Here is a 27457-nt window from a genome sequence, read left to right as displayed (position 1 = left end):
AAGAACCGGAAGTTGAGTCCTGCCTGTGAAATCTAATTAGTGCATCTATGGTTGAACGCCACTAGGTGGAGGGTGAGAAGTTCACCTTTAAAACGCCTAACTGCGGTGGAGGGAAGCTGCGCGCGCACGCGCCTTAAGGCGCGCGCGCAACTCTCTCGCTCTGGGCTACGAGGGGGAGGGCTAGCGCAATCGCGTTCGCTTCGGACATGCGCAGCGAGTAATGAGGGGGTGCCGTGACGCCTTCTCAAGTCGATGAGAGCCTGTGAGGGAGAGAAAGGGGGCTCGGCTGTGTGACGGGCTCGAGGGTGGACCTTTTGAGAGAGACAGGGCCGGGGGTCGCCGTCGACGGCGCCTGCTCTCTTCCACGCGCGACGCTCTGAGAGACCCATTTGCCTCGATGGCCGACGGAGGAAAAGGAGGATACAGCGGTGAGGGGGGAGCCGGCGGCGGGAGGCTTAGAAAAGGGGGTGAATGGCGAGTGGGCACCCTGAGAAGGGCCTGGGGCTGATCTTCGGGTGGCAGGGGTACTGCGGAGGGGGCAGTCTGGTGATGGGCGGGGGGAACAGAAGGGGGTGTCGAAGAAAGACGCTCGGGAACTCCTTGAGGTGGGAGTTGGGGCTACTGTTGGGGCGGACTCAAGGGGTCACTCGGGCCCTCCCCCTGGGGAAGGGGCCCTCCCCCTGGGGAAGGGGCCCTCCCCCTGGGGAAGGGGCCCTCCCCCTGGGGAAGGGGCCCTCCCCCTGGGGAAGGGGCCCTCCCCCTGGGGAAGGGGCCCTCCCCCTGGGGAAGGGGCCCTCCCCCTGGGGAAGGGGCCCTCCCCCTGGGGAAGGGGCCCTCCCCCTGGGGAAGGGCTTTGGGGAGGGGTCCGCTGGCAGGACTGAGCAGGGAGGAACAAAACATGTGGTGGACTTGTGGGGCAGATGGGAGGTGGGGGGCTTGTGGGGAGGGGGCCTGGTGAGGGAGGAGGAGGGGAGCGCTGCTAGGGAGAGAGTGGGGGGGTGAGAATAGGGAAGGTGAGTCATGAGAGGATGGGGAAGACTGGAGAACTTTAGGCAGAGGGGATCTCTCTCTGGGGAAGGGCTTGATGGCTGGAGAATCTGGGATGTAGTTTTTTAAAAAGAAGGGGGAAGATGAGTTTGGGGAAGGAAAAGGGAGTTTCTAATAGTGTCCTTTAGTGTGCTAGAAATACTATTATTGTGATATAGGCACGCGTAGGAACATAAGAAGCTGTCTTATACTGACCTAGACCATTGGTCCATCAAACCCAGTATTGTCGACACTGACTGGCAGCGGCTTTCCAGGGTTTCAGGCAGGAGTTTTTCTAGCCCTACCTGGAGATGCAAGGGATTGAAGCTGCATGTACTCTACCACTGAGCCATAGCCCCTCCCTGCCACATATATTTTGTTGTCAGGTGAAGGAGGATCTGCTTTTGTAGAAGAATGAAGTGGGGAGGTATTGGAAAATGTCCCCTGCCCAGGGATAACTAAGAAGAAAAGAGCATTGCAGTGGACTTTTCTGAGTAGAGTAAAGAAGGGAACGTGGAGGGCATACCTTTGGTGGGAGAAAAGTGATGTGGGCATCTTGAGGGAATCAAAAGAGAGGTAGTGGGGCAGGGGATGATGACAAAATGGAGACTTGATCACAGCCTGTGGGATGGGATGTAGCATGGCTCAGGGCACTCTCAAGAGTTCTGTATGGGGGCCTCTTTGGGAGAACCATGAGGGCATCTAGTTGAACTTTTTAGGAAGAAGTGGTATGTGAAAGTGTTGATGAAGAGGTCAGTCTCTAGTCTGAATGCTTTGTGCGGGGACCCTTTATGTAAGCAAAATGCCTCTTCGCTGATGCTTTGATTTGTTACCCTTGCATAGAACATGATGATCGTGTGGGTGGAGGTGGCGGCGGCAGGGGCTTCTCTGGTCGGAGGAGAAAAGGCCGAGGGCCCTTCCGAGGGAAGATGTACAGTGAGATGAACCATCACCAGCGGAATTGGAGCAATGCAGGCCCCAGTCCTCGTAGCCGCCTGGAGGAGGAGGACGGAGATGTTCTCATGAGCGACCCTCATGATGTGCTTCGATCCCGCTAGTGAGTAAAACATCCTGTTTGGGTGTTTTACCCTTACCCTTCTGGGCAAGTTGCTATTTCTCAGCCTCAGTTTCACCTTCTGTCACAAGGCTGTTGGAGATATCAGTAAAGCAGGCTTTAACTCTTAAATAAAAATAGAGCTTTATGATGTACAGGATTCCAATTTTCACACATGACCATCATTCTCAAGTAACACCCAAAATGCTTTTGGATCCTGTACTAGTTGCTAGGGATGCTTGAAGAATTTGGGCACTCTTTGTTCCAGTTTGCCTGATCTGCAGTTCTTGAATCAATGCGCATATCAGACACGGCCCACTTCAGAATCCACAGTTCTGTGCAAATTCTAAAGTGGTCTTAGTGCTGTATTTGTCCCTCACAGGGATACTGAAAATAAAAACAAATCCTTGAGGTTTTTGACAAGTAAACTACTTGTGTGTGTGAGTATTCATGAGATGTTTCTGCAGAAATTCTAGGAAAGTTAAGCGAACTATTTCTTAGGTCATCACTTGTTCAAAGGCAGCAATAAGATCAAAGGGCTAATTTTCTTGAAGGACAGAAAGGTGGCTGTGGCCTATTACTGTTTAATGATGTGCTTTATAGGCCCTCCTACACACTAGGAGGAGAAAGCTTTAAAGGTGGGGCTCCAGAAACGAAATGAGCCTTTCTTGCCTAACTGGGTTCAGGTTCTCAGTTGCAGGGAGGACCTCTGTTTACATGTGTCTTGATCCTATGAAGGTGGAGAATTGGGGCCATCTGAATCATTTGCTAGCATAGCACTTAACTGAATGAATCATAGAATAGTAGGGTTGGAAGGGGCCTACAAGGCCATCGAGTCCAACCACCTGCTCAATGCAGGAATCCAAGTCAGAGCATCCCTGCCTCCAGTGTGGGAGAGCCCACTACCTCCCTAGGTAATTGGTTTCATTGTATTGCTCTAACAATCAGGAAGGTTTTCCTGATGTTCAGCTGGAATCAGGCTTCCTGTAACTTGAGACCATTATTCTGTGTCTTGCATTCTGGGATGATGGAGAAGAGATCCTGGCCTTCCTTTCTGTGACAACCTTTCAAGTACTTGAAGAGCGCTATCCTATCTCCCCTCAGTCTTCTCAAGGCTAAACATGCCCAGTTCTTTCAGTCTCTCTTGATAGGGCTTTGTTTCCAGTCCCCTGATCATCTTTGTTGCCCTCCTCTGAACCCTTTCCAGCTTGTCTGCATCCTTCTTAAAGTGCAGCGCCCAGAACTGGACACAGTACTCCAGATGAGGCCTAACCAGTGATGAGCTCAGTGCTCCAGTCTATCAAGATCACTTTGAATTTTGTTTCTGTCTTCCAAAGTATTAGCTATCCCGCCCAATTTTGTGTCATCTGCAAATTTCATCAGCATTCCTTTCAAGAAACCATGAAGTTAAAAACAACAACCAGGAAAACAATAATTGAATGTATTCATTGTTTGGGAAAAGGACTAGCATCCTAGTTGGCCTAGTTTATTAAGGAAACTGTATTTGAGAGTATAATTATCACTTAAATATCTCTATTATTTCTGTCGCACTTTTGGGGACCAAAGAATTTATACTGCTGCTTTGCCCACACAACAACACTGTGAAGTAGAATAACTTGTTTTATTTAGTTATTACATTTCTTGTGTTAGCTCCAGGCATAGCCACAGAATAGAATTTGATCCTAGGTTTCCCATATCCTAATTCAATACTCTGCCCACATTCTGTACTGAAATCTTGTTTTCTACACCTCAGCACTCCTTATGGGTCACGTCCAAACCGACACGAACGGGAGCGGGGAGGCCTAAGCAGTATAAACCTCACAGTGCGACGGAATCTGAATATTGTAGAACGGACTGTCCCCAGAAGCAATGTCCCCAAGAAGGCCTGGTTCAAGGTTACGGTGAGTCACATAGGAGGAGGGATATGGAAGTGGGAGCTCTGCAGTAAGAAGGACATCTGACTGCTACTGGTTGAACTACACTTCCTATGGCAGGGATAGGAAACCTCTGGCCCACAGAAGTTTTGGCTCCCTCTGTGCTCCCTCCTCCCCCCCCCCCCCGGCCAAGGGCTTTGGGAGGGGAATCCCCCTGTTACTTCAAATTATTGATCTTGAATAACAGGGGGATTCCCCTTACTTGGCATGCTGTTTATCCTCCCAGTTGGAAGGGGAGTGGCAGGTAAAGCATCCCCAGGTGATGCAGTTTTGCTCAGCTGAGGGTTCTGTTGCACTCATGTCCTGCTTGTGGATTTCCCGTCGACAGCTGGTTGGCCACTGTGTGAACAGAATGCTGGACTAAATGGACCCTTTGTTTGATCCAGCATGGCTCTTCTTATATTCATACCATATCTTCCCGCATGGGCGGAGCAGCTCTGAGGCGCTGGCTGGAGCACTCCTCCAGCCACCCTACAATTGACATGGCATCACTGTACACATGTTTTCCCCAGCATAGAAAAATCCATGTGCAGTGAAGCCAGTCCCTGGCTTAACTGACCTCTGGAGCTCCAACCCACACTTTAGCCAGGGACAAAATGATGTCAAAGGAGTGGCCATACTCCCTGAGACCATCTGGCCTGCAGAGGGCTGGGTGTGAGATCATTTAGCCCCCCACCCAAAATATGTTCCCTTCACCTGTCCTAAGGGGTTGCTGTTGGCCGATGCACTATTCTGCTCCTGAGAATTTCAGTCTGCCATTGGTTAGTTGCACAGGTCTTTGTAAGTAAGAATTAGTTCCTGAACTTGCTTTATTCCTCCTCTGTCCCTTTTTGTCTTGTGTTGTGGCTTTTAGATTATAAACTTGAGAGCAGGGACTTATTATTGATATTTATTAGCTGCTTTGGGAGTCCTTTTTTGGCTGAAGAGTGGGGTGAAAATCCTTCAAATAAAAATGAGGGGCAGTGGAGGCAGAATGCCCATGGGAATTAAAAATAGAGCATGGGGCTACAAAAATTGTAGACCAGAGGAAACAGGGGACCTAGGAAAAGAGGACTGAATATGTAGTTCCAGAAGCATTAGGAAACAATTGGAAAATTGGGCGGAGAGGAGAGGTATACGTGGCCAAGAGCTGTATAGGTGAGGTTGGCTGTTCATATATTGATCTGAAATAATCAGCCAAATCTTTGGCTTCATGCCTCCAGTGTTCATTGTAATCTGCCATGCACACATAACCAGGAGAGACTTGCGTATGAATTATTTCACACACGAACCATCCAATTATTTGCCTGAATCATTTTGGAAGTTTAACATGTTGGAAACAAAGAACTATAACTTTCTATTTAAGATGAAGCATTCTGAAAATATGAGCTTCACAATTCCATATGTTATGGTAATCAGACAGTAGGTGAATTCTTCCCCACAGAATAGCTCTTACAATCCTATGTGGCCCAAGGCGGGAGGGGAGGGGAAACTGCAAAATCTCATAAAAGTGAAACTGAGAAAGTGCTGCTTCCTTTTGTGATAGAAGAAGACAGTGCTGTGGTCAATTTTTGAGACCCATCCTTTAATATACCATGTATGAGGGGAGGAGTGAGATTAAAATGTATTATTTCAGTTTGTATCTTGTCTTTCTGCATATAGCATCCAAGGCAGCTAACAGTAATAGCAATAATCATACAATAAATGGTTTTTAAAAGTCAGTAACAATAAACAACAAGTGCAGATAAAACCAATCAAAAACACCAGCAGAGGCCACATTAAAATATATTTAGATTAACTATAAATTAAAAAAATCAAGTCAGCTCAAAAAAAAAAAAATCACCTGACAGCAAAAGGACATCATAGAGGGTACTAAGCGGACCTCCCTAGGGAGGGAGTTCCATAGCTTGGATGCAACCATTGATAGTGCCCTTTGTTGTGTCGCTGCCAAATGTGCCTCCAATATTGGCAGGACTGAGAAAACAATCTCTCCGGAAAGACTTAGGCAGGTTCATATGGGAAAATGCAGTCCGTCAGGTAACCTGGTCTCAAGCTGTTTAGGGCTTTGTAGGTCATAATCAGCACTTTGAATTGTGCCCTGAAACAAACCAGGAGCCAGTGCAGTTGTAACATGGGAATTGCATGCTCCCTGTAATTGGCCTTGGTCAGTAGTCTGACTGCAGCATTTTGAACCATCTGACGTTTCCGAATACTCTTCAAAGGCAGACACACATAGACCATGTTACAGTAATCCAAATGAGAATTAGCTAAGGTATGTGTTACCATGGCCAAATTTGGCACATCTAGGGACAGACGTAGTTGGTGCGCAAACCTTGCTGTGTAGGGCACTTTTGGCATCCATCAAGATCCAAGTTCAGGGATGTATCCAGGAGAACAAACCTGAATCTCCAAGGAGGGTGCAATCCCACTGAACTCAGGAGGAATCCCCGTTTCCTGAGCTGCCATTCTGCTGACCAGGAATGCTTCTGTTTCATCTGGATTAAGCTTCAGTTTGTTCATACTTACCAGTCTATTACTGATGCCAGACACCAGTCCAGAATGTCACTGGACTGAGATAGAAGGGAGATGTCAAATAGTATGGGAGACAAAAATAAAACTTATAGATCACTGAACAGGGGTCTCTCCAGCATCACCTTTTGAAGACATCCCTCCTGGAATGACTGGAACCATTGTAAAACAGCACCCCCAAGTCCCATCTTGGCTACACAATCCAGAAGGCTATCATGGTCATTGGTATGAAAAGCTACTTAGATCCAGCAGAACCAACAAGGGTGCATTCTCCCTACCTAGTTCTCAGTGAACATCTGGAGCTGAGATGCCACCATGTACTCGAACACTTTGCCCAAGAATAGAATATTGAGGACTGGCTAGAAATGGTCCAATACAGGGTGGGTTCTTTCAGGCCTCTTACCACTGCCTCCCTTAGATCTGGTGGAACAATGCCATCTTGTATTCATGATGTTCCTTGGCCAGTCTGGAAAATACTGTAAACCAGGAAGGATGGATTGAGCATACATGTGGTAGATCTCACTTCCCCAAGAATCCTGACCACATCCTCAGTTTGCACAAATTAAAAAGACTTGTGAGAAGTTTTGCATATGCAGGTTTTGCCCTCGTCAGTGCACAGTGCTAAATATAGCTGATAAAGCAGGCTATGCTTAAGCTCCATGAGATGCGGGAACTTCTTCCTGGCTTGTAAACATCTTTGAAAGCAATCCACCACAGTCAAATACAGATATACTGGTTGCCTTCTCAGATCTTCTCCCAAGCTTCTTCCCTCTGGCTACAGGCCTCTTATGTCTCTGAGTTTTACCATTTGGTATAGACATCTTGGTCAGCTGGTTTTGCTGGAGGGCCAATATGAGGAGGTGATGGGCCAAAGCCCTTCCGCCACCCCCAATGGACTGCCAGCAAGTTGTTCCTCAACCTTTGTACTTACCTGACTTGGAGGTCAATTTTTTGCTGCTACAATTTCACATAGCCCTACAATTTTCAAACTGGGCTGGGGGCAGAAGCATTTCATTTTGTCCCCTTCCATGCTGAATCATAGCACTTCTCCCCCACAGCCACAGATGGATGTCTTTCGGGTTTGAGGTTTAATCCCTCCAAGTTAGGTTTCCTTCCCTTCCCTTTGGAAAAAAAAACCCTTCCCAGCTACTGAGCTGCTAATGAATTTGGGAGTTAGAAATTGCTGTACTTTAAAGCCTTGCTGTGACTTTGCTTTTTTATACTGGCCTTAATCAGTGTGCGTGCTTTCTTCTTAGATTCCCTATGGGAGGAAATATGAAAAGGCCTGGCTTATTAGTGCCATTCAGAACTTATGCAGCGTCCCTTTCAATCCTGTGGAGGTAAGAAAGACATAAGAATGTTTCCTGTCCTGTCCAGGTCTTTCCTTTGTTGCTTTACAGAGTGATTATTATATTCCACAAGAGGAGCTGAAGTGTGACTTGAAACCACCATGTTGAATGCATCCAGCACTCTGTGTCGGTTAGAGTCAGGAGGCTTCATATAGCATTGATTAGGTCTTCCTGCCCACTCACCTGCCCCTGGTCAGTATATTACCACTGACATTATCTTAAGGGAAGAAGCACCAGTAGCGCTCCAATTACAAGGTGCTGGGGAGAAAGGACTCCCTATGTTTTGTGGGGATCACTGTAACTACTGGTTTTAGAAGCCTACAGGAGTGGGCATGATTTGACTAAAACTGAGGGGCAGTCAAGTGGTGGAGTTTTGCAAGTTCTTCCCCCCCCCCCACCAGTAATTCAAGCACTGTATACTAGGATCCCTAATGCAGCTCACACTACAACAGAGGAATGTAGGAGAATCCCCAAATCCTTGCTATTGCCCAGAATGCTAGGAGATGTCAACTCTGCTATCCTGAAACTGAAAGGAGGGTCCTTGCTCCTTTTTCTGGGATTTGAACTAGAATGTGGGGGATTCAGACCATCAGCAGGGGAAACAACACAGCATTGGCTGTTTCCCCTGTCTCCGCATGTGCCGGTCACGCGAACGGGATCACCATAATTATCCGCTCCGCATTGTGGATTGCCATGTTGTCTGGACCCAGTGTGCAGCACAGCTGTGGTGACTGTAAGCCATGGGTTGTCGGGTGGGTGAAAAGTCACCATGGCTGCGCCAGGTTCGGATGACACAGCAACCCATGGCACAGGGTAATCCTGTTCTCACAACTGGCACGCACAGGGGCAGGGGAAACAACCAGTGCTGTGTTGTTTTCCTGCTGATCGTCCAAACCTCTGTGTCTATCTTTCTGAGCATCAGAATGAAGTATGCCTTCAATTTTAATCCAGCAAAATATCCCACATATCAAAAGTTTTGGAAATGCTGGTCTGTTAGTGGAAGAAAATATCATGAGGAAATGCAGACATTAGGGATGGGGTGGAAGGATCAACAGGAAATGCTGGGAGTGGAGAAACAGAAACGTTCACAAAGCCCCACACCTTCTGGCCATTCAAAGCTGCGCCTGGCCATCTTGTGATGTCAGAGCCATTCCAAGGTACCATACACATTTGCATACAATTTTCAGTAATCATGCAGATCAGGTCCTTTTTTTACAAAATTAAGGGGGGGGGTGTTGGGAAGCTGTCTCACACAAACATGCTTTTTCTTCCTCCCACAGCTTCACTATGCCAATAATCGCGTATTGTTCTATGTGGAAGACACTGCTGTGGGCAATGCCCTCAAGCAGGTGTCCCGGAAGATTGTTGCCCCGGATGGCTACAAGGTTTGTTCCCCCTTGCCCTGGAGATGGGTGATGAGAGTAGGGGGGTAAACTATACTTCGAGAGCCTAGGTCCTGAACTGTCTGGTAGGTTATAGATCTGACCTGCTTTTACCATTTTCTTGTCCAATAGCCAACAAACCTGCCCTGGGCAGGGCACCCTTTGCTGGCTTAACTTGCAACCTGTCTCCGAACTTCAAACTGGCCTTTGTTTCAGGTGGTGATAATTGTAAACCCATGCAGTCCACCCGTAACTGTCCAGCGTGAACTGAAACCAGAAGAAATTGAGCAGCTGAAGGTGAGTGGAACATGCCAAAGCATCAGTGTGATCTTCCTTCCATCCACTCACCAGCCTATCTTGTGTTCCTACATGTGGGGGAATATCTAATCAATTGTGAATCTCCAAAACTGCACAATAAAAAATGCTAAACCCGTACACTTTTTTCACTATAACGAATCCAGACAACATGTTCCTGTAGTAAAAAAAGAAAAAAAAGAATCAACTTGAACATTTCATGCCCACAGGTGTACCAAATATGGGCATAACAGCTCCCACTATCAGTAGCAGTGTCAGGCAGCAGGCCAGGAATGTGTTGGGTTCAATGTCATATATGAGGTATGGCAGGGTGAGCAGTTTAGCCTGTTGGGGATAGGAAATGGGAGGTGGGCTGCACACTGTAGCTCAGTGGTAGAGCACATGCCTTACATGCAGAAGGCCCCAGGTTCAATCCCTGACCTCTCCAGTTAGAAGATCTTGGGTTAGCAGGACCGAGAAAGACCATTCTCAGCCTGAGACCTTGGAGAGCTGCTGCCAGTCAGTGTAGGTGACAGACCAGTCATCTGACTTGATGTAAGGTAGTTTCCTATGGAAAATGGCTGACTGTTGGAATAACAGTGGGGAAGTCGGAGGCTACAAGACCATTTAGGAATGGGAGCAGCCACTTGGCATAGCAGATCCAAGATTTAGGGGGATTACCATTTTGCTCAGGTTTGTCAGATTTGGGTCTCAAACATCCATCTGACAGATGTTTTCTCTCTTCTTTCAGCAATGCATGAGTAAAAGATATGATGCTTCCCAGCAGGGTTTGGACCTGAAGAATATTCACACAGATCCAGGTAGCTTGCAATACCTGTTCCTTTCTTTCCCCCACTGTCAGGGCTGCTGCTGTTCTATGCACTTAGAAATTGGACAGAAGTTTGGCTTCATCCTTCATTTAAAACAAAACAAAAATCTAAGATCAGTGCAAACAAATTTCTTATCCTTGGAATTTGGGCTTTTCTTACAGCGAAGGCTGCAGAGCTCTGGTTCCAGCCTCAGGTTGAAGAGAAAATGACTAGTCTGGTGTTGGTTTCTGGGGAGCCCTGCTGCTAGCAAATGAGATTAATACTACTTTTTAACTCCTCAGATCTGGTGGCACAAAACATTGATATGGTGTTGAGCCGCCGAAGCTGCATGCTAGCTGTTTTGCAGATCATCCAGGAGAACATCCCTGAGGTCAGCCATTTACCTCCTTCCCTTCCTCCTGTCCCCCTGTTGGCTTGGGGCACTTAGGATTGCTGATTCTCTGAAACTTCAGCACAAGCTAACAAGTTTCCATTGTGCCTTTGAATGAATATGGACCCTTTCAGGAAGTGTTCCATAATTATAAACCAGGGATGGGCAACACGCAGGATGCATCCTCCCTGCCCTTCATTGCTCAGCCCCTGCTGTGTCCTGTGGTAGTACTGCTGAATTTGCCGCCACCTCAGCAAATGTGCTGGCAAATTCGGTGGGGGTGGGGTGCAGTCCCTGTTGTGTGTGTGGGGGGGTGTCTTTGTGGACCCTCACCCCCAGATGTTGACCACTCCTGTTTTAAACTGTACACCAAATTCCTTAGAAGGATAATTCCTAAAGTTGATGCACTGTCTTACTTGAAACAGGCTGGAGCCTTCTGCTTCCTGTGCGCCCTTGTCACACACAGGAACCTATGCAAATTATATCCATGAATTGGTTGCTGTTTTCCATGCTCAAAAACATTCTGGAGTTTTGCTGGGGGAAGCGTTCGTTTTATTGGGCTGTCAGCAAAGGAACATTTACTGAGGCACCAAGGCTCAACTTTCTTCCCTAAAGGAAACTTTTAAGTGGGTTCTTGACACTGACACAGAACCTAGGTTACTAACTTTCTACTGTGCCCTACTGTAACAAGGTATTTGTAGCTGAAATAATCACACATTTCCCTCTGCTTCTACTTCCCACCCCTTCTTCTGTTGTTTTCCATGTTGAATCTTAGATTGTAAACTCCTCTGGGCAGGGACCTGTCTTCTTGTGTTCTTTAAAATATCATTCACGTTGATGGTGCTCTATGAAAATGCTTGACTCACCGTCTGAAACAAAATACCTTTCTCCCGCTGGTTTTTCTCCCCACTGAATCTTAGTTGTGCTCTTGAGGTGGGGAGCAGTCTTGTTCTTCCTCCTCTTTCCATCTTTAGAACAACAGTATTATTAGTAATGCTTTATGTAGCCATTTTACATGGATGGGATAAAAACCACGGATCTAAAACTTATAAAATTTCCTAGGCAATCCTTTATCTACTTTGTATTTTGCCAGCAGCTCTTGTTGGAGCTGAGTTAGGTGAATTCCCATTTCCCCTTTTGACTCAGAAGTATTGTTTTTACTGGTTTAATCTCCATTTTATGAATTCTGTCCTCCATATTTTGAAGCAACAGAACTCCCCCTCCCCCCCCGCCCCATCAAGTTTGGGCTGCTAGAGTAATAAGTCTTGTTTCCAGTTGTGGGTTTTCTCCTACTGAACTGTGGTCTCTGGTGTGGCTAAGGCTACATTTATCTTGGCAACATTGAAGATCAGGAATGAATTTGTCAAATAGGGTGGGGGAGGGAATGGGATATAGAAGAATTATAAAAAAGATATCTGAAATGATCTAAATGTAACAGCAGAGAGTCGATTACTAGAGAGACCAAATGTAAAGAGAGCCTTTATTAGGCCAATTAAAAGTTCATGAAGTCATGAATGAGCATTTGAGTTCCCCACAGGATGAATGCGAAACAACAACAAACAACCGATGGGGAGAGGCATGGTGGAAAATCTCCAGTAAGATGGAGTGGAAGAGGTGTTACGCAGACTTAATTAGACAATGTCTAGTGCAAAACACCTCAAGCTGCACCAGACACTACTGGGAGAAAGAAATAGTGTAGACTTCCTGTTTGAAAACATAAAAGCCAGCATCTTTGGATCTCTCAGAACACATACGTCTTTTATAAGGCAGATAGCAGCAGTAAAGAAAAATGTGTTAGCACTTCTGTTAGCACAGCTAGGCTTTAATTTTAGGTGGTGCACTATATAAGGAGTCAGTAGAAGCCGAATTGGGTAGTGTTAATGATGTAACGTGGTGCCGCGGGGCGGTGTTGGTGTTCATCTTTCTTTGGTCTAAGCTTTGGAGTAGTGATAATCTCTGGCCTAATTTGTGTAATCATTTTTGTATTATGCATTGCTTTTGAGCCCATGGCATGTATGATATAAATCTCTTTCTCTCACTTCCACCTCACCTCTGTTTTCTTCACTATTGCAGCTCCTTTCTCTGAACTTGAGCGACAACAAGCTCTATCGGCTGGACGACATGGTTGATCTGCCCCAGAAGGCTCCTAACCTGAAGATCCTCAATTTGTCCTGCAACCAGGTAGGCCTAGATGCTCAACAGCTCTGCCTGAGCCTCTGTTTTGTAAAATCCTCACTTTGCTGACTTGATGCTCTCTCTCCTGCTCTTGACTCTCTTCAGTTGAAGACGGACCGTGAGCTGGACAGGTTGAAAGGCTTGAAGCTCGAGGAACTCTGGCTGGATAGCAACCCACTGTGTGATAACTTCCGGGACCAGTCCACATACATCAGGTGAGTGGTAACCCTGGGATTGCCTTAGCTGGCTGGAAGGACGTTCCCCATCCTCACCTGGATTTGGCCCCATCTCCCCAGAGGGCGAACAGGGTATGATGAAGATGAGCCTGTCCCTTCTTAAAAGACCTTCACCCACCTAGTGGTGCCTGATTGATTACTTTATCCCCATAGCACCATCTGCCTCTGCCATGGCAAAGTCTCCCTGAGCTCTCCCAGAGCACACCCTGCATTCCTGGATACTGATTTGTGATGCTTGTGACAATGATTTTATTTCAGCTAAACTGGAGCACTGGCCAACCAATTCTCTTCACACACACCCATGTTAGCATTATGATAGATAGATAGATAGATAGATAGATAGATAGATAGATAGATAGATAGATAGATAGATAGATGATAGATATTTATTTATTTAAAGTATTTTTATCCTGCTCTTCAGCCAAAAAGGCTCCTGGAGCAGCATATATGCAATCAATAAAACAAAACAGTTCTGGTCCACAGGCTTACAATCTAAAAAGATACAACACACAAAGAAAAAGGGATGGGGAGGGAGGAGGAAAAAGAAATAATTAGGCTTTCAGCAAGGCCGGTGGAATGGGCCTGCTTCCCCTCCCCCTCCCTTTCAAGTTTGCTTTTTTAAAGTGATCTCCCATTTCCCACCACTCCCAGCCTTGCTTCTCTTCTTGTAAAATCTTGCTGTTTTTCCCTCTGCCCTTCCCTTGCCTGTCTTCCTTCCACCCTCCCCTCTACACACACCACTGGCTTTTCTCTGCGTCCGGGCTCTAGGACCTCAGGATGCGCAGCCTTTTCCATCCTCTCCGGTTCTCCCTTGCACACCACCACCCTCATTTGAGCCTGCTATGCTGTGCCACGTTGTTGTGGTCTTGCCTTTCTATTTATATTAAGAGCTCCCCCACGCAGTGCCAGGAAGCATCATACTACGCAGAGGCACATGAAGTGTTTACATTGGAATTGAACCCAAGCTGCCAAATCCTGGGCTGCCCCTGGTGCGTTTGGTCCTCACAGATGGCTGGTTAGCCAATGACGGGTAAGATTCCTTGTGGGAGGAACAACCTAAGACAGGCACAGTCACACAGTGGCCAAACAAGCCCTTCCGCCTGCCTCCAGGGAAGATGGCGGACGAGGCACAGGAACTTTGTTCACATGCTTGTCCTTGGCAAATAACTCTTGGACAGCCTTGGTGCTGTTTCCAGGGGGGAGCCTTTTTCTTCTCGATGAGCAGGGAGCAACGATGGTGCTGACTCTGGACTGGAGCAGCAGCAAACTCAAGTGACAAAGCTTGTTGCAAGCAAAACCCCTTTTCTCCCTACTTGTACGCTTGGTCATCTTGCTGGCATGGTCAAGGCACTTGTAGCTCTGCAGAGTGGGTGTATGAGGGCCAACACCGAGGATGGATGAGGCTGTGCATCACTGTGGAGGGGTTTCCAGGCCTTTCCTCCTCATTTCCTTCAGTCTCTGGCGTCCCCTGCTTCTCACCCCCACTGTCTTCCACAGTCATTAATTAGATTTGGGCCTTGATGCAGGAACCCTCCCCAAGCTGTTTTAACTTGGGTGCCAGGAAGTTGGCACAGGCATCTCCACGACCAGTGGGAACTCTTGTCCATTCCCCCTACTTCCCCTTCCCTGCCCCTGCCCTCTGGCCTCTGTGGAGCGCATCTCCTATAAATGAGCCCTGCGGGTGAGTACAAGCTCAGGTAAGTGCAGAGTGAGCCCTTTAGTGGCGCATCTTTTGACCTTTGGGCATCTCACACCTGTGTGCATTTGTAAAACTACCACAGGAAAACTGCAAGTTATGCAGTGTTTTAATAAGACATAATTTCTGCTCAGCTGATCCACAGCTGTAATCTACTGCATACTAAACATTGAAGTTGACTGTCACAGTCACCCTTGTACAGTATCAAGGTTTAGAACTGTAATAATGAAACAGATCAAATTCCCTTATGTCCAGGACTGTCAGGCCTATTTAAAGAAAACTGACAACATTTCCCCCCCTAAGAGGGACTTGAGTCAGATTCCAATATGCAGAGTAGAATGTCACCTGGCATCAACTCAGTATACAAGCAATACAATTCTCTTAACATAATTTGTGTTGCTTCTACAGTTAATGCCCCCAAGGGCTAAGCCTAATATGCCGCTGTACAAACCATTCCTGGTTTTGCACACATTCTACCTTGTGGATCTTGTTTAACATGCTTGTATATGTATGTTTCTTAGGCTTCCAGAGAAGCACATAATTTGACAGCCTTTTATGGGGCTTTCATTTAAAGCTTTTGGCAAGTAATGCCACCATTTTCTTAGGTTTATGTGGCATTTCTCCACACTCCCAACAGACGGCCCAAGCAGGCGGAATGAAACACTTCCCTGTCCTTGCAGAGCTCCATCTTTTCTAAACTGTCACATTTTGGGATCTCGCTGCTCTGTAATGTAGAATCTAGGTGATGAGGTCTGTGTAGTGAGGTTTCTGTGTTACTTCCTACTCCCCCTTCTCCTCTTGGGAGAGCTTTTGATTACAAGGCTGCCCACCACCACCATCCTGATTTTAAAGTGGGGGAAAGGCTACTGCATTAGAGGAAGATGCAAGTGGTTCGAAGGATGGAGGCCTCGAAGAACGTAGCAGAGATGGGGCTGACTGGTGCAGGGAGATGGTGACGGTGGAAGATAGGGGCCAGTAAGACAGGCCATAGATGGGGGCGGGCTGTACTGTTGGGACACGAAACTGTTTCACTCACTCCTGTTCCCTTTCTGACAGCGCCATCCGAGAACGGTTTCCAAAGCTGCTGAGGCTGGTGAGTGACTTGGGCAAATTCCAGGTGGGCAGGTGGGTCCTGGGCTCACCTTTGTGTGTTTGACAGCATGGATGCATTCCCCTCCTGTTTCCGCAGGATGGTCATGAACTTCCCCCTCCTATCTCTTTTGATGTTGAAGCGCCGACCACCCTGCCTCCCAGCAAGGTACGGAAATGCTTGGAAAGTAGAGGGGAGAGGGTGGATGTTGCCATCATACTGAGATAGCTGGGGCCTCCTGAGCTCTTGCATCAATCCCATTACCTGTTGAATGCCCTAACATTGGAAAAGTGATGGTGTGTGGGCTGAGAGCTTCCTCAGCAGGGCTTGGTAAATGTTTGGAAAGCTGTGAAGAGGAACAGGTTAACAAGTGTCTTCTCCCTTTGACTCTCCCCACCCAGGGCAGTTATTTTTGCTCTGAAGGCTTGAAAGTGCTGATTGTACAATTTTTGCAACAGTAAGTATCAAGTTGTTAATACTAATTCTAGAGTAACAAGGTACTAGCTGTTTTGTTTTAAAACTGGTCCTGCCCACGGGCTTATAATCGGGGGACTAGACACACAGGAAGGATCTGGAGAGAAAAAAGAGGGAAGAGATATTGGGTTCTAAAGTCAGATCTTGTGAGGAATGGGGGGTGATGCTGAGCGGCGTGTGAAAATCAGGCTCTGAAATTACATGCAAGTGGATAAGGCTGGACCAGTAAAAGAGATTGCCATCTCTGTATAGTAATGGAAACAAATTAAACTGTTTATTGAAAAATAATGGCCTGATTCGGATGTGACAACTAGCCATGGGTAGCTGTGACTGCACATGAGTGAGTGAGCTGCCTCCAGACCACTTCTGCTTTGCAAAACAACCCAGGAACCCCCCATTGTTCACTATGATGTCCAAACCCAGCACTCTGGCTTGTTTAGGGAGAAACATCGAGCGTTTTAATGCAACAACAAACTATGGATTGAAACTCTGGGCTGTTTCTCTCTCAACAACCCAGAATGCTGGTTCAGACGTCACGGCAAACAACCCAGGAATTCCTGGGTTGTTTTGCAAACAGGAGTGGGCAGGAGGCAGCATACTCGCTCACTCCCACATGGTCACACCTATCTATGTTTAAACAATCCATGGGTAGCCATTACATGCGAACCAGGTCAATAGCCAATGCACTGAAAAGAATAAAGCAACTAAAGCTTAGATAAAAATAAAATATAGCACTACTTCAAATTATGTCACAGCATTCCCTTATACTTCAGCCCATCTACTTAAACACTAAATTCTAAATCATTCTCTCAGCAGTTGATAGCTTGTGTCTCAGTATGAGTTGGTCCTCTGATCCTTTCTCCTTTTTCACTTCCCCAAGAGGGAATGTGTGCTCCTTCAATCTCCTGCTTGGGTTTTTATACTAATCAGATGCTGGAAAAACTTCTCCACCCACTTTGTTTACCTGATTTTTCCCAAGGTAAAATATATTAGTGTGTCTGTAAGTTTTCCATCCCCGCATCTTTCCCAGCTTAGTTATGACTTCATCTGCTAGGCTGCCAAATGATGCCTTTTTGGTCTTCTTATCAGTCACGGTCACACACACGTAGCTCCCCAGCCTTTCTCTGTACAGCAAAGGTTACACAGAGCTAAATTTTCTATTGCAGTCACCCACCATGGATTCTTCTGGGGTTGGTTGACAATAGTTATCTGGGTCTGGTGGGGCCAAATTGACAGCATAGAGTTGCAGATTGCAAGGACCAAGTAGATTAGGACTCATAGCTATATTTGGGGCCCATGAAGGAATTTTCCTGACTCCCTTCCCTCCATGGGTCATATTGGCTGGTGACCATGGGGCATTCAGCCTTTCCTGGAAATGCATTGCTTGGCTACCTTGAGTTGAATCCAGATTTAATAATACAATTGAAATCAGTGGGGCTTACGTTAGTCTTGATTAACTTAAGTCCCATTGATTTCAGTGGGTCTACTCTTAAGTATGCTTAAAGCTGGATCCAACTGCTTGACTGTATCATCTGGAACCATTTACTCTGCAGACATATTTCTATGGTGCACTTGTTTTCTGCGGGGGGAGGGTGTGCAGGGTGCAATATTCTTGACTTGGGAGGGATGGGTTGGACTTGATGGACCTCCTGTACTTAGGATTCAACTCTGATTTCTGTGAAGTTGTGGGACAGGTGCCTTCATCTCACTGGGTATGCAAAGGGAGGGATTAATGAATGAGTACATCTGGAAATCAACTTTTTATTTCTTCCTGTATCATTGAACTGGTATTTGCACCTACCCCCAGCCAAGGCTGTTGTGTAGTTGTGGCCTACTTCACTCCTTTAGGCATAGTTCTCACTGGGGTGGTATATCTGTGTCCAGGCTGTGCCACTGCAGAGTGCAGATAGGGGGCACACATGATTGAGTGCCCCTCTATGCAAGAAATAAATAAATACCTGCATGTAACAAAGTAGGATGTCAGGGAGAAGCCTAAGCTAGAACTGGTCTATCCTAACATTCTACTGTTCTATGTGTAGCGAACTTATTTTATATGAAGGGGTGTTCAAAATGTACCACCACTTTCACTGTCAAGTGGTATAACCTGGACATAGGTATACCATATTGATGGGAACTAACATCCTATTTGGTTGTGTGTGTGTGTGTGTGTAGGGGGGTTGGAATTGTTTTTTATGTAAAGTTTGTGTTCCTCCACAGATACTACACCATCTATGACTCTGGGGACCGGCAAGGGCTATTGGATGCCTACCATGATGGAGCCTGCTGCTCCATGAGCATCCCCTTCTCAATGCACAACCCTTCCAGGTAAGTTGATGCTTCCACATTTTCTCCCCTTGCCTTGGGAGAGGAGTATGCTTTAGCTTGGCATAATAAGCTCTAGTTTTTGGTATAACGTGGTGGAAGTAGGGCTGTGTAAACCTAACTGACCTGTGTGGAGGACAGGGAGCTGTGGAACCTCCATATCTCACTTTTTCTAAATCATCACATCAAAAGGTACATTAGGTAGAGAAAGAGCAAGTGGATGCCCAAGGCTACCTCCTTTGCTTTAGAGACAGCTGGGGACTTAAACCTGAGCATGCTGCATCCAAACCAATATTTCATCCACTTCAGCAGAGTATACACTTCCTGCTGTGCAAACAAAGGTTTAGGAAAGGGGATTTTTTTTTCAAAAAGTGGGTGTTGAGGTTCTTGTTCTGTCTGCAGGAGCAGCTTGGCTGAATACTTCAAGAACAGCCGGAATGTGAAGAAACTTAAGGATCCCAGTAAGCGATGACAAAAGGCATGGGGTGAGGGTGGGGGCGGACTACATGGTTACAGTCTCTTGGGGAGGGCAGGCTGTATTTGAACCATCCTTGATATCCATGTACAGGAGTGGTACATGGAAGATGGGTCCTACACAGTGTTTCTGTTTCCAAGTAACTCCTCTTCTGCTGAGGCATTCTGCTTTAGAGCTGGGGCCAGGCAGACCGAGGAAAGGAGCTACAACGGTGAAAGGATTTGGAATAACACCCAAATCCACAAGAAGACTTTGTAACTTTTTCGTTCACAATTCCTCACAGTTCAGTGCATGTGTACATTGTGGATGGTTTCAGGTGTGAGGCTAATGCCTCCCTCCAGGGAGACCTGGAAAACATCATCCCTCTAAATAGGAGAAACAGAAACTGACCCACATTCGTTGGAACTAGTTTGTAAGGGGGAGCAAGGCTGGAGACCTTCAGTAACCTCAGTGCATGCTGTGCAGTTGGTGATGCTGGCTGACTCCTTGCCCATTTGAGTAACCAGTTGGCCATCTTGTGTAATGGGGCAGACCTCATTCTCTCTTTGCAATTTGTGTCAGCCTTTGCCAAGGCAATGTTTGTATGAATCATCATTTCACCCATTAATCCGGACCGGAATGGAATGAGTCAGATTGGCCTTTGATCCAGCCAATTAATGCTGCTGATGGCTTCCTCCAGAGACTGCCTTCTACCCCTCACTCCAATAGGACCCTCGTGTAGTCACTTGAATCCTCCAAGCTTGGACACTCTGGACCTGGACACTCCACCAGTGATTTGAGATATGAGGCCTTTCAGTGTTCTTGCTTTAGCTGTGCTATGACTGCTCCCTGGTAAGGAAGTACCAACCACCACAGGAGTCTGGAGGTGGGACCCGCCCCTTTGGACCAACTCTGTAGATGCAATAATAGAGCCACAGGGATCAGAATCTATGTTGGGCTATGGTAGGATGCAGGTATGCCTCACTGAGGCCAGATCACAATGAAACCCCCGCAACAGGGAAACTGATTTGTGTTCATCCTCCCCTCTGCCCGATGTGGAACGTCTTGCACTTCAGGAATCTATTGCAGGAAATAAGAGCCCGGATAGCTATCCAGTTGTCTGTCTTATCTTTGCAGTAGCAAAGGAAGTGTTGCAAATGCCAGAGGCACTTCCTCTGAAGCCTGTATTTCAAGTACACTGGGGTGGGGGGCATTGATCTGTAGAAAGTAGAGGTGAGAAAATAAATGAACTTTGTCAACAGATAGATGTCATGTCTTAGTTATGTATTCTCCATAAACTCAACAACCACCATATTATCATTGGGAGAGTCTTTTGTGACGTAAGTAGAGGGGATGGGATGGATCTCTGGTAAGAATGCAGAGCTGAAGTATGATGCATATTAGCAGACTTAGTGCTCACTGATTTTTCCAAGAATCGTGTTGAAGAGACTTGAATACTGGATGGTATAGACTCAAGATTAAGGCCTTGTTCTTAGAAACAGCAGATTGAGATGGTTTCCGTGCCATTTATTATTTTATTTCTCACATTTAAAGAGAATATCTTCACCAGGTAGCTGACAAAATAAAACTGAGTTACAATAGCAAAATCATAATCATAAAAATAAAAACTAATCCAGAAGAACAGAAAAGTGTTCATAAAAACCCTTGCATAACAAAAAAGAAAAGAAATTAATGTCCATTTTAAAAACTAGAGGGGAAGAGGGCATCCCTCCACAGGGAGGGAATCTGTAACTATGGGGCCATCACCAAGAATCTCCTCTCCATGGTACCTGCCAATCTGATATGAACTTGAGCACACTCCGGGAGAGAGCACAGGACAGGAAGGCCTGGCGTGCTATGGTCCACGGGGTCACGAAGAGTCGGACACGACTGAACAACAAATGATGGACCTGAGAGCAGAGCCTGTGAAGCCCATCTTAATGTCTTAATATTAATCTTTGTAAGCCGCTCTGAGAGCCTTTTTTGGCTGAAGAGGGGTAAAATATAAATAAATAATCTTGGGGCTTCGGTAGGTAAATACTACTTCAGGCATGGGCTTACAAGATTGGATGCTTCTCCATAGAAAGCCTTCCATCCACATAGAAAACTAGGTGTTCGGTGAGAAGGCTAGACCACTAGAGCTTTTCTCCCTGACATCTTTTATGTGCAGGGAACAGTTTTTGTATGGAGAAGCATCCAGTCAGGTGAGCCCACACCTGCAGCGTGAAGCAGTATTTACCACCTGGACCTGCTGTTAGTTGTATAGGCTGCATAGGTTCCTGTCAGGTGAACTGTGGTTTGGAGGGATTTTTGGAATGCGTTGCAGGCTTGTGCGTTTCCTCCCCTCACTCCCTTATTGTCAGGAATGCCTTGGCGGCCTCCCCCAGTAGATCCCAATAGCCAACTAATAACTCTTTCAGATGCTAATCACCAGTGGCTAGAGCAAGGGACAGGAGCGTGGCCTAAGCTTCAGGCAAGCAGTTGATCCCCGTTTGAGAGGGAGTCACTTGAAGACACAGAACTTATGGGCTAGGGAGAGATCCTCCCTCTTTCCCTTGGGTCCATGGGAGGCGGCCGTTGCTTGCGCGCCAAACGGGCGCTACGCCTCCTTTCCGCTCCCTCCATCGCTCGTCGCTCTTTGCATCTGCGTCGAGCATCTAAGAAGCCCCCCTCCCGCACTCCCTCACTACCCAGGTCACTAAGTATATCTGGAATGCTGGGAGAAGGAATCTCTGCCAGGTGCTGAGCCTGTGAGGGATGAGCTGGCTCCACTCCCACAGATTGCTGTTCCTCCTCAGAATCAGAACTGCTCTGGGGCTCTCTGGGCTCACTTTCCACCCTGACACTTATTAGAATAAGGGAGATTTCTCTGTTTGTCTCCTCTGACAGGCAGCAGAGACTCTTTCCCACCACCTGCTACCTGATCCTTTCAAACAGAAGTTGCCAGAGATGCACCTTGCACCTTGGGACCTTCTGTGTGCAAGGCAGGTGCTCTGCTCCTGAGTTATGGTCCCTCCTTCTTTCTAGTATGCTGCTTCCCTCTTTCAGTTTTTGGTTCTAACTGTGGTTTGCCATGAGGTCTGAGTAGAAAAGTTATGGTAGTGCTTAACCTTCATGGTGGGTTTGCAAACCATGTTTTGGAGGATTGTCCAGTTGAAATAGGAGTATGGACTGGCATATATAGCAATTTCTCCCAAGAAAAGATGGTGGAGTGAATGTGTACACTGTGTGTGCAGTAGACTGATGGACCGTGTTTGGCAACAACTTTATGGAATACTGTGTGGATTAATCCCATCTCCTTTATCATTGTACTCTGTTAGCATGGCACTTCAGCTGTGTTTGCAAGTATCTTATACATGTTGCATACTTCTTATATTTTTCTGATTATTAAATGCTTGATAGTGAGTTATATATGTTGCAGCATACAGATGTTGTATACAATACAATATACTTGTAATAATTTCAGCAGATGTGCCTTGGCTGCATTGGAGTTATATATTTTCCAGGCCTGTTTTTAACTGTGAATCTTTGGTGTTGAACACTGGATCTTGTTTAGATCACACTTCCCACCCCCAATGCTTTCTCAGCAAGGCCACCATTTTGAATGGTGTGTAAGAATCTCCAGAATTGCTGTTGCACAACATTCCAAAGGAAACTTTGCCCCCCTTTCCCCAGAGCCCCAAGTATCCTCTTACAAGGGCAAGGCTCTGTGCTCAGCATGGTTATCTCCCACCCATGTGGCCCTCAGAGGTTGGAAAATGGGGGCTCTCCTATATCAGTGGAACTGTTAGTGGTTTGTCCATGGCTCCATTGATGCAACTCCCTGTGTCCCCCAGTGTCTGCTGGTGTCTCCACTTTTGTGTTACCATTGAAAATAAACGGGGACGTTCCCTGCTCTCTTTTCTATGTCCTCAGCCATGCGCTTCAGGCTCCTCAAGCACACAAAACTGAATGTCGTGGCATTCCTCAGTGAGCTGCCCAAGACTCAGCACGACATTAACTCCTTCGTGGTGGACGTCTGTGCACAAACGGTGAGGGGTGGGGGAACTGGCTAAGTGCATATCAGGGAGTAGAGTGTGATCAGTTAACAGCATAGATGAGGAAAGGGGATTTGGGGGACTGGGGAGATCTGGCTTGCTCCTGGTAGGTGACTGGGAGCCCAAATAAGTTGCCCCATAAGCAGTGGGTCAAAATATGTGCTCTAAAACACTTGGAATTCTGCAGTGAGAAAACGTAGATTCTTGATATGTCTATTGTGTTTTTACCGATTTTAAGCTGCCTTGAATATTTTATAGAAAGGAAGAGTATATATTTTGAAGACAGATAGATTAATGTCTGTGTGGGTTGCTGCCACATTCTTCTCTGCGCTGAGATGCTTCTATCTCATTGCAGAACACACTGCTATGTTTCACTCTCAGCGGGATCTTCAAAGAAGGTGAGCTTGCTGTTAAAGTCCCCTTTATTCCACCTCCTGCGTTGTAGGGCATGCAGCCCATGTGCACTTACTGCCCCTCCTTGAAAACCCTGTTCTGCTCTTTTTGGAAAATTCTACAGTGGATGGCAAGTGTCGGGACTCTGTGCGGGCCTTCACCCGTGTCTTCATCGCTGTGCCTGTTGGCCACAATGGGTAAGGGAATGATCTTCAGGGCATTGGCAGATCCAAGGACTGCCGGGCATGTGCAACTGTAAGAGGGTGGGCATAGAGTGTTGAGGAAATTATAGGTGGCTTCGTCAAGAGCTGAGGAAGCTGAAGCCTGTTAAAATAACCCAGGCACGGAGGCACTGGAGAGTTGGCTCCCCCAAAAGCAAATCATCTGTTTCTCCTAATGATGATTCCCTATGCAGCAAGAGTGGGCAGAAGTTTGATCTTGGTCTACTGGTAGACCATTGGCCAATTTCTGGTGGACCTGTTGCTTGCTAGGATTCTTGCAACAACAACAAAATGCTGGGCTAGGTTGATCTTAGCTACTCCAGCAAGGCACTTATGTTTATAAGCAAGAAGGTCACCACCTTAATTTTTAAAGAGAACCTGAGCATATGCTCTTCGCCATTTTAAAAACACATTGAATCACAGGAATTCTAGTGAAAAATGTAGACCATCGAGACCAAGGTTAGCTCACACCAGATATACTCTGCTCAAAATGGAAGCCAAAGCTAGGGATGATTCCTTTTCTTGTACGCGCTAGTTGCCTTTATATAGGAATAGTGGGCAGATTGATCAAAGAACACCTTGGTGTTGTGCATTTTAACATTTGCAGCACTCTTTGCCACTTTTGTCATTCAAAATCCTCTCCCAAGCTTAGTGCCTTGGGAGGCAAAAGCTAATGGTCGTGTTGCTTCTCTATAGGAGGATCCTGAAGTGCTTGTCAAGGGAAAGCATCAGGAAGTTGAGAGAGAGCTGGCAGATATTAACCTCTGCTTGTCAACCCCCTACCAGTGGGTGGGCATATTCGGGCCCCAGACTAAAAGCATGGAACAGAAAAGGGATTCTGGCTACCCTGTCCTCACCTTTCCAAGGTGACTGTTGAGAAGCATGTAGACTTGCACCCATTCAGTGCCTGGCTCTTTTCCTTCTCCTGCAGGCTGTGCATTGTGAATGACCAGCTGTTCATCCGTAAGGCCACTAACATGGAAATCCGCAAAGCTTTTGTCATGCCGGCACCCACGCCGTCCTCCAGCCCTGTGCCCACACTCACGGCAGAGCAGCAGGAAATGCTGCAAAATTTCTCGCTGCAATCAGGCATGAACCTCGAGTGGTCTCAGAAGTGAGTCTGAGTTGTGGGGGCTGGTGGTTAGGGGAGGGAAGGAACAGGAGCTGGTCCTGTGTTGGGAGGGGGGGCGAAGAGCTGTTGCAAACTGGGCTTAGGATGCTCTCTCATGGCCTTATGATCTCTCCCTTCTCTCTGCCCAGGTGCCTCTTGGACAATGATTGGAACTATGCTAAAGCAGCCCATGCCTACACCCAGCTCAAGGTGAGTGCTCTTGTGCAGATCCAGCACCAGCCCTGGAGGGCTTATCAAGGGCCACAGTTATGTTGCATCACAAAGAGGAAGTGCTAGAATGCTCTTGTTCAGATTTGACCTTGATTTGAAGGGTGTGGATTATGATGAAATGATGCCTCACACTGGTCTGGCAGTTCCACTTCTGCCTACAGGTTCAGAACCAAGCATCTAATAGTAAAACCACCAGAACCTGCTACCAACCTTGAGAACTGGAGATAGAATGTTGCCCCAAGCACAAGGTGATGGCTGGGATGGATTTGCACTACAATACAATTTTCTTTTGTGGGAGACTGAGCGGCTTTTCCTCCATTCTCAGGGTCTGATTTGCCATGTTTGGGAATCCTGCAGAAATTCGTTCCCCAGGAGTTAGTGGCCTGGTTCACCCATAATGATCAGACAAAATTGCTGTGAATTCTGGTTTATCAGCAACAAGTGGCATTCTGGAGCATGCTGCCTGATCTCTTCCACTTGAGTCCTGCTGCCAGCAGGAGCAGCTAAATAAAGTAGGAAACCTCTAGCACTGGTTTAACATTGCATTTGAAGTGGGATTCCTTGCTTGTCACTCGCTTACAAGCTGGATTCTGAAGTCAGGGTTTATTCTTGGCTTCCAATTCCTGGCTTGTTTAGGATCACTCTTGCTGGCAGGAGGAGTGATTGGGCAGTGTCTACCAGCACACTGTTCATTCCCAAACTACCAGAATTCACAGCAATTCTGGCTTATCTTTACATGTGAACTGACCCAGTGAGTGACGGTAGAATGCTGGGCCTTCCCCCTGTAATGTGCGTCTTCATGCATGTATTCGGAATAATTTAGAGTTATGGGATATGCTGGCAGATTGCTACAGTGAGAGCTATTAGCTACGGCTCTTTGCTTTCCTTACATCATGGTTAATTAATAGTGCAAGGCTTGCCTTAAGGCTGGAGGTGGGACCTCTATGAAGTAATCTTCATGAACAATGTAGATTTGGGAGCCTGGGTTTCTGCCCAAGCTCAAGGAAAGAAGTATTTTTTGATCAAAACTGCGTGAGCCTAGGAAACAGCTGGGTTTGGTTGAGCATTACATTTTGTGTCCGTGTCTTTGCAGAAAGAAATATGGAGAAGGAGGTGTCGGTTAAGTACTTCTTTTTCTTCTCCCCTGACAGGTTGAGCAGAAGATCCCAGAAGTGGCTTTCATCCACTGAGCGTTGGCCCCATTGCCCTGACCAAAACTACCAAGCAACATTTTATTCTTCAGAAACTTGTTTTGTAAATAAAAGTTTCATCGTGAAAATTAAGAGACTCTCAACCTGTTGCGATTATGAAGGCTACAACCGTGCCTTTCACCATTGGGGTGGAGGCAAAAGCCATGACAGACACTGTGGAAGAAGCAGCACCTCCCACCTGAGACAACAGAAAATGATGGGACAGTTGCTACATAAGCTGGAGTTTTTTTAGAGGACAAAGTTGACTCTGTGTGGTGATTTGGAGGCCTAAGGGGAAAGGTTCTTCATTTTTGTTTTTCTTCCCACCCCTCACCCCTCTTAATTTGGAAATCTGACTTTTGGCATAATCTTACCTGCCCTTTTTTCTGTAGCAACTGTCTCTGGAGTCAAGTTTGGTATGTACGTACAGCAAGAAGGGGTCAGCAGGTCCCAACACCACAGCAAACATCATGGCTGTAGTGGTCAGGGGCAATGTTAAACCTTCAAGCCAGGAAGGGTAGCACTCCAGTCCCCTTTTGGTACAATTTATCCTCCTGATGTGATGCCAGAGATAGTGAGTTTCCTAGTTCTAGGTTGCCTCGGAGGTCTTTAGGTTTGGAGCCCAGGGTTCCAGATGGTTGGCTCCAAAGCATAGCTCTCACGGAACATTGTTTCATCCTCTCCTCAGTTCCTGGGAGTTTGCTGTCACTCATCACTGAAGTGAGAGGAAGCATGGGGTTGGCATGCTCAGCAAGCTGTAGCTTCTGTGTTTCTCTTCCACCTCTAGTTCTTGAAAACACTGTGCTTAGTAAAATTATTATTAAAACCTTGATGTGCGTGCATGATGGTGCTCTAAAATAGGAACAGGATCGCTTACTCTTTCAGCATGGATTTCTGGCCCTGCACAATTTCTAATTTCAAAACTAAAGTTCCAGAACTTTTCACATGTATAAATTAAGTAAATAAGCAGGGCATTTTCCCACTTCCCTCTTTTACTTTTAAAAGAAGGTTGGAGGAAGAGCCCTGATGCCCTTACCTCCTGCTCAACACTGTGTGTCCTTCCTCTAAGGATTTATTTAT

General features: G+C 46.6%; 1 protein-coding gene across 2 annotated transcripts; it reads left to right on the top strand.

Moving 5' to 3' along the window:
• Positions 1-197: 197 nt before the first annotated feature.
• NXF1 (nuclear RNA export factor 1) lies at positions 198-27203 on the top strand. Of its 2 annotated transcripts, XM_084823704.1 has the most exons (21): positions 198-428; positions 1870-2083; positions 3834-3981; positions 7779-7862; positions 9152-9256; positions 9470-9550; positions 10299-10368; positions 10659-10747; positions 12821-12928; positions 13028-13137; positions 15911-15947; positions 16044-16112; positions 16346-16401; positions 18636-18743; positions 19143-19201; positions 23110-23225; positions 23587-23629; positions 23749-23821; positions 24777-24959; positions 25106-25166; positions 26339-27203. In XM_084823704.1, the coding sequence occupies exons 1-21, from the start codon at positions 398-400 to the stop codon at positions 26375-26377; spliced, it is 1884 nt and encodes a 627-aa protein (XP_084679830.1). In that variant the 5' UTR covers positions 198-397; the 3' UTR covers positions 26378-27203. The 2 variants fall into 2 exon arrangements, 1 of the variants encoding a protein (XP_084679830.1); XR_014786240.1 differs by lacking the exon at positions 23587-23629 and having other exon boundaries at positions 23677-23821.
• Positions 27204-27457: the final 254 nt, after the last annotated feature.

The sequence above is a fragment of the Heloderma suspectum genome, chromosome 17 (assembly GCF_057233095.1).
Source record: "Heloderma suspectum isolate Gila_16-S chromosome 17, 16-S_ref, whole genome shotgun sequence".
Lineage (NCBI taxonomy): Eukaryota > Metazoa > Chordata > Lepidosauria > Squamata > Helodermatidae > Heloderma > Heloderma suspectum.
Note: the sequence above shows the minus strand (reverse complement) of the source record. Positions and strands in the feature narration are given on the sequence as shown.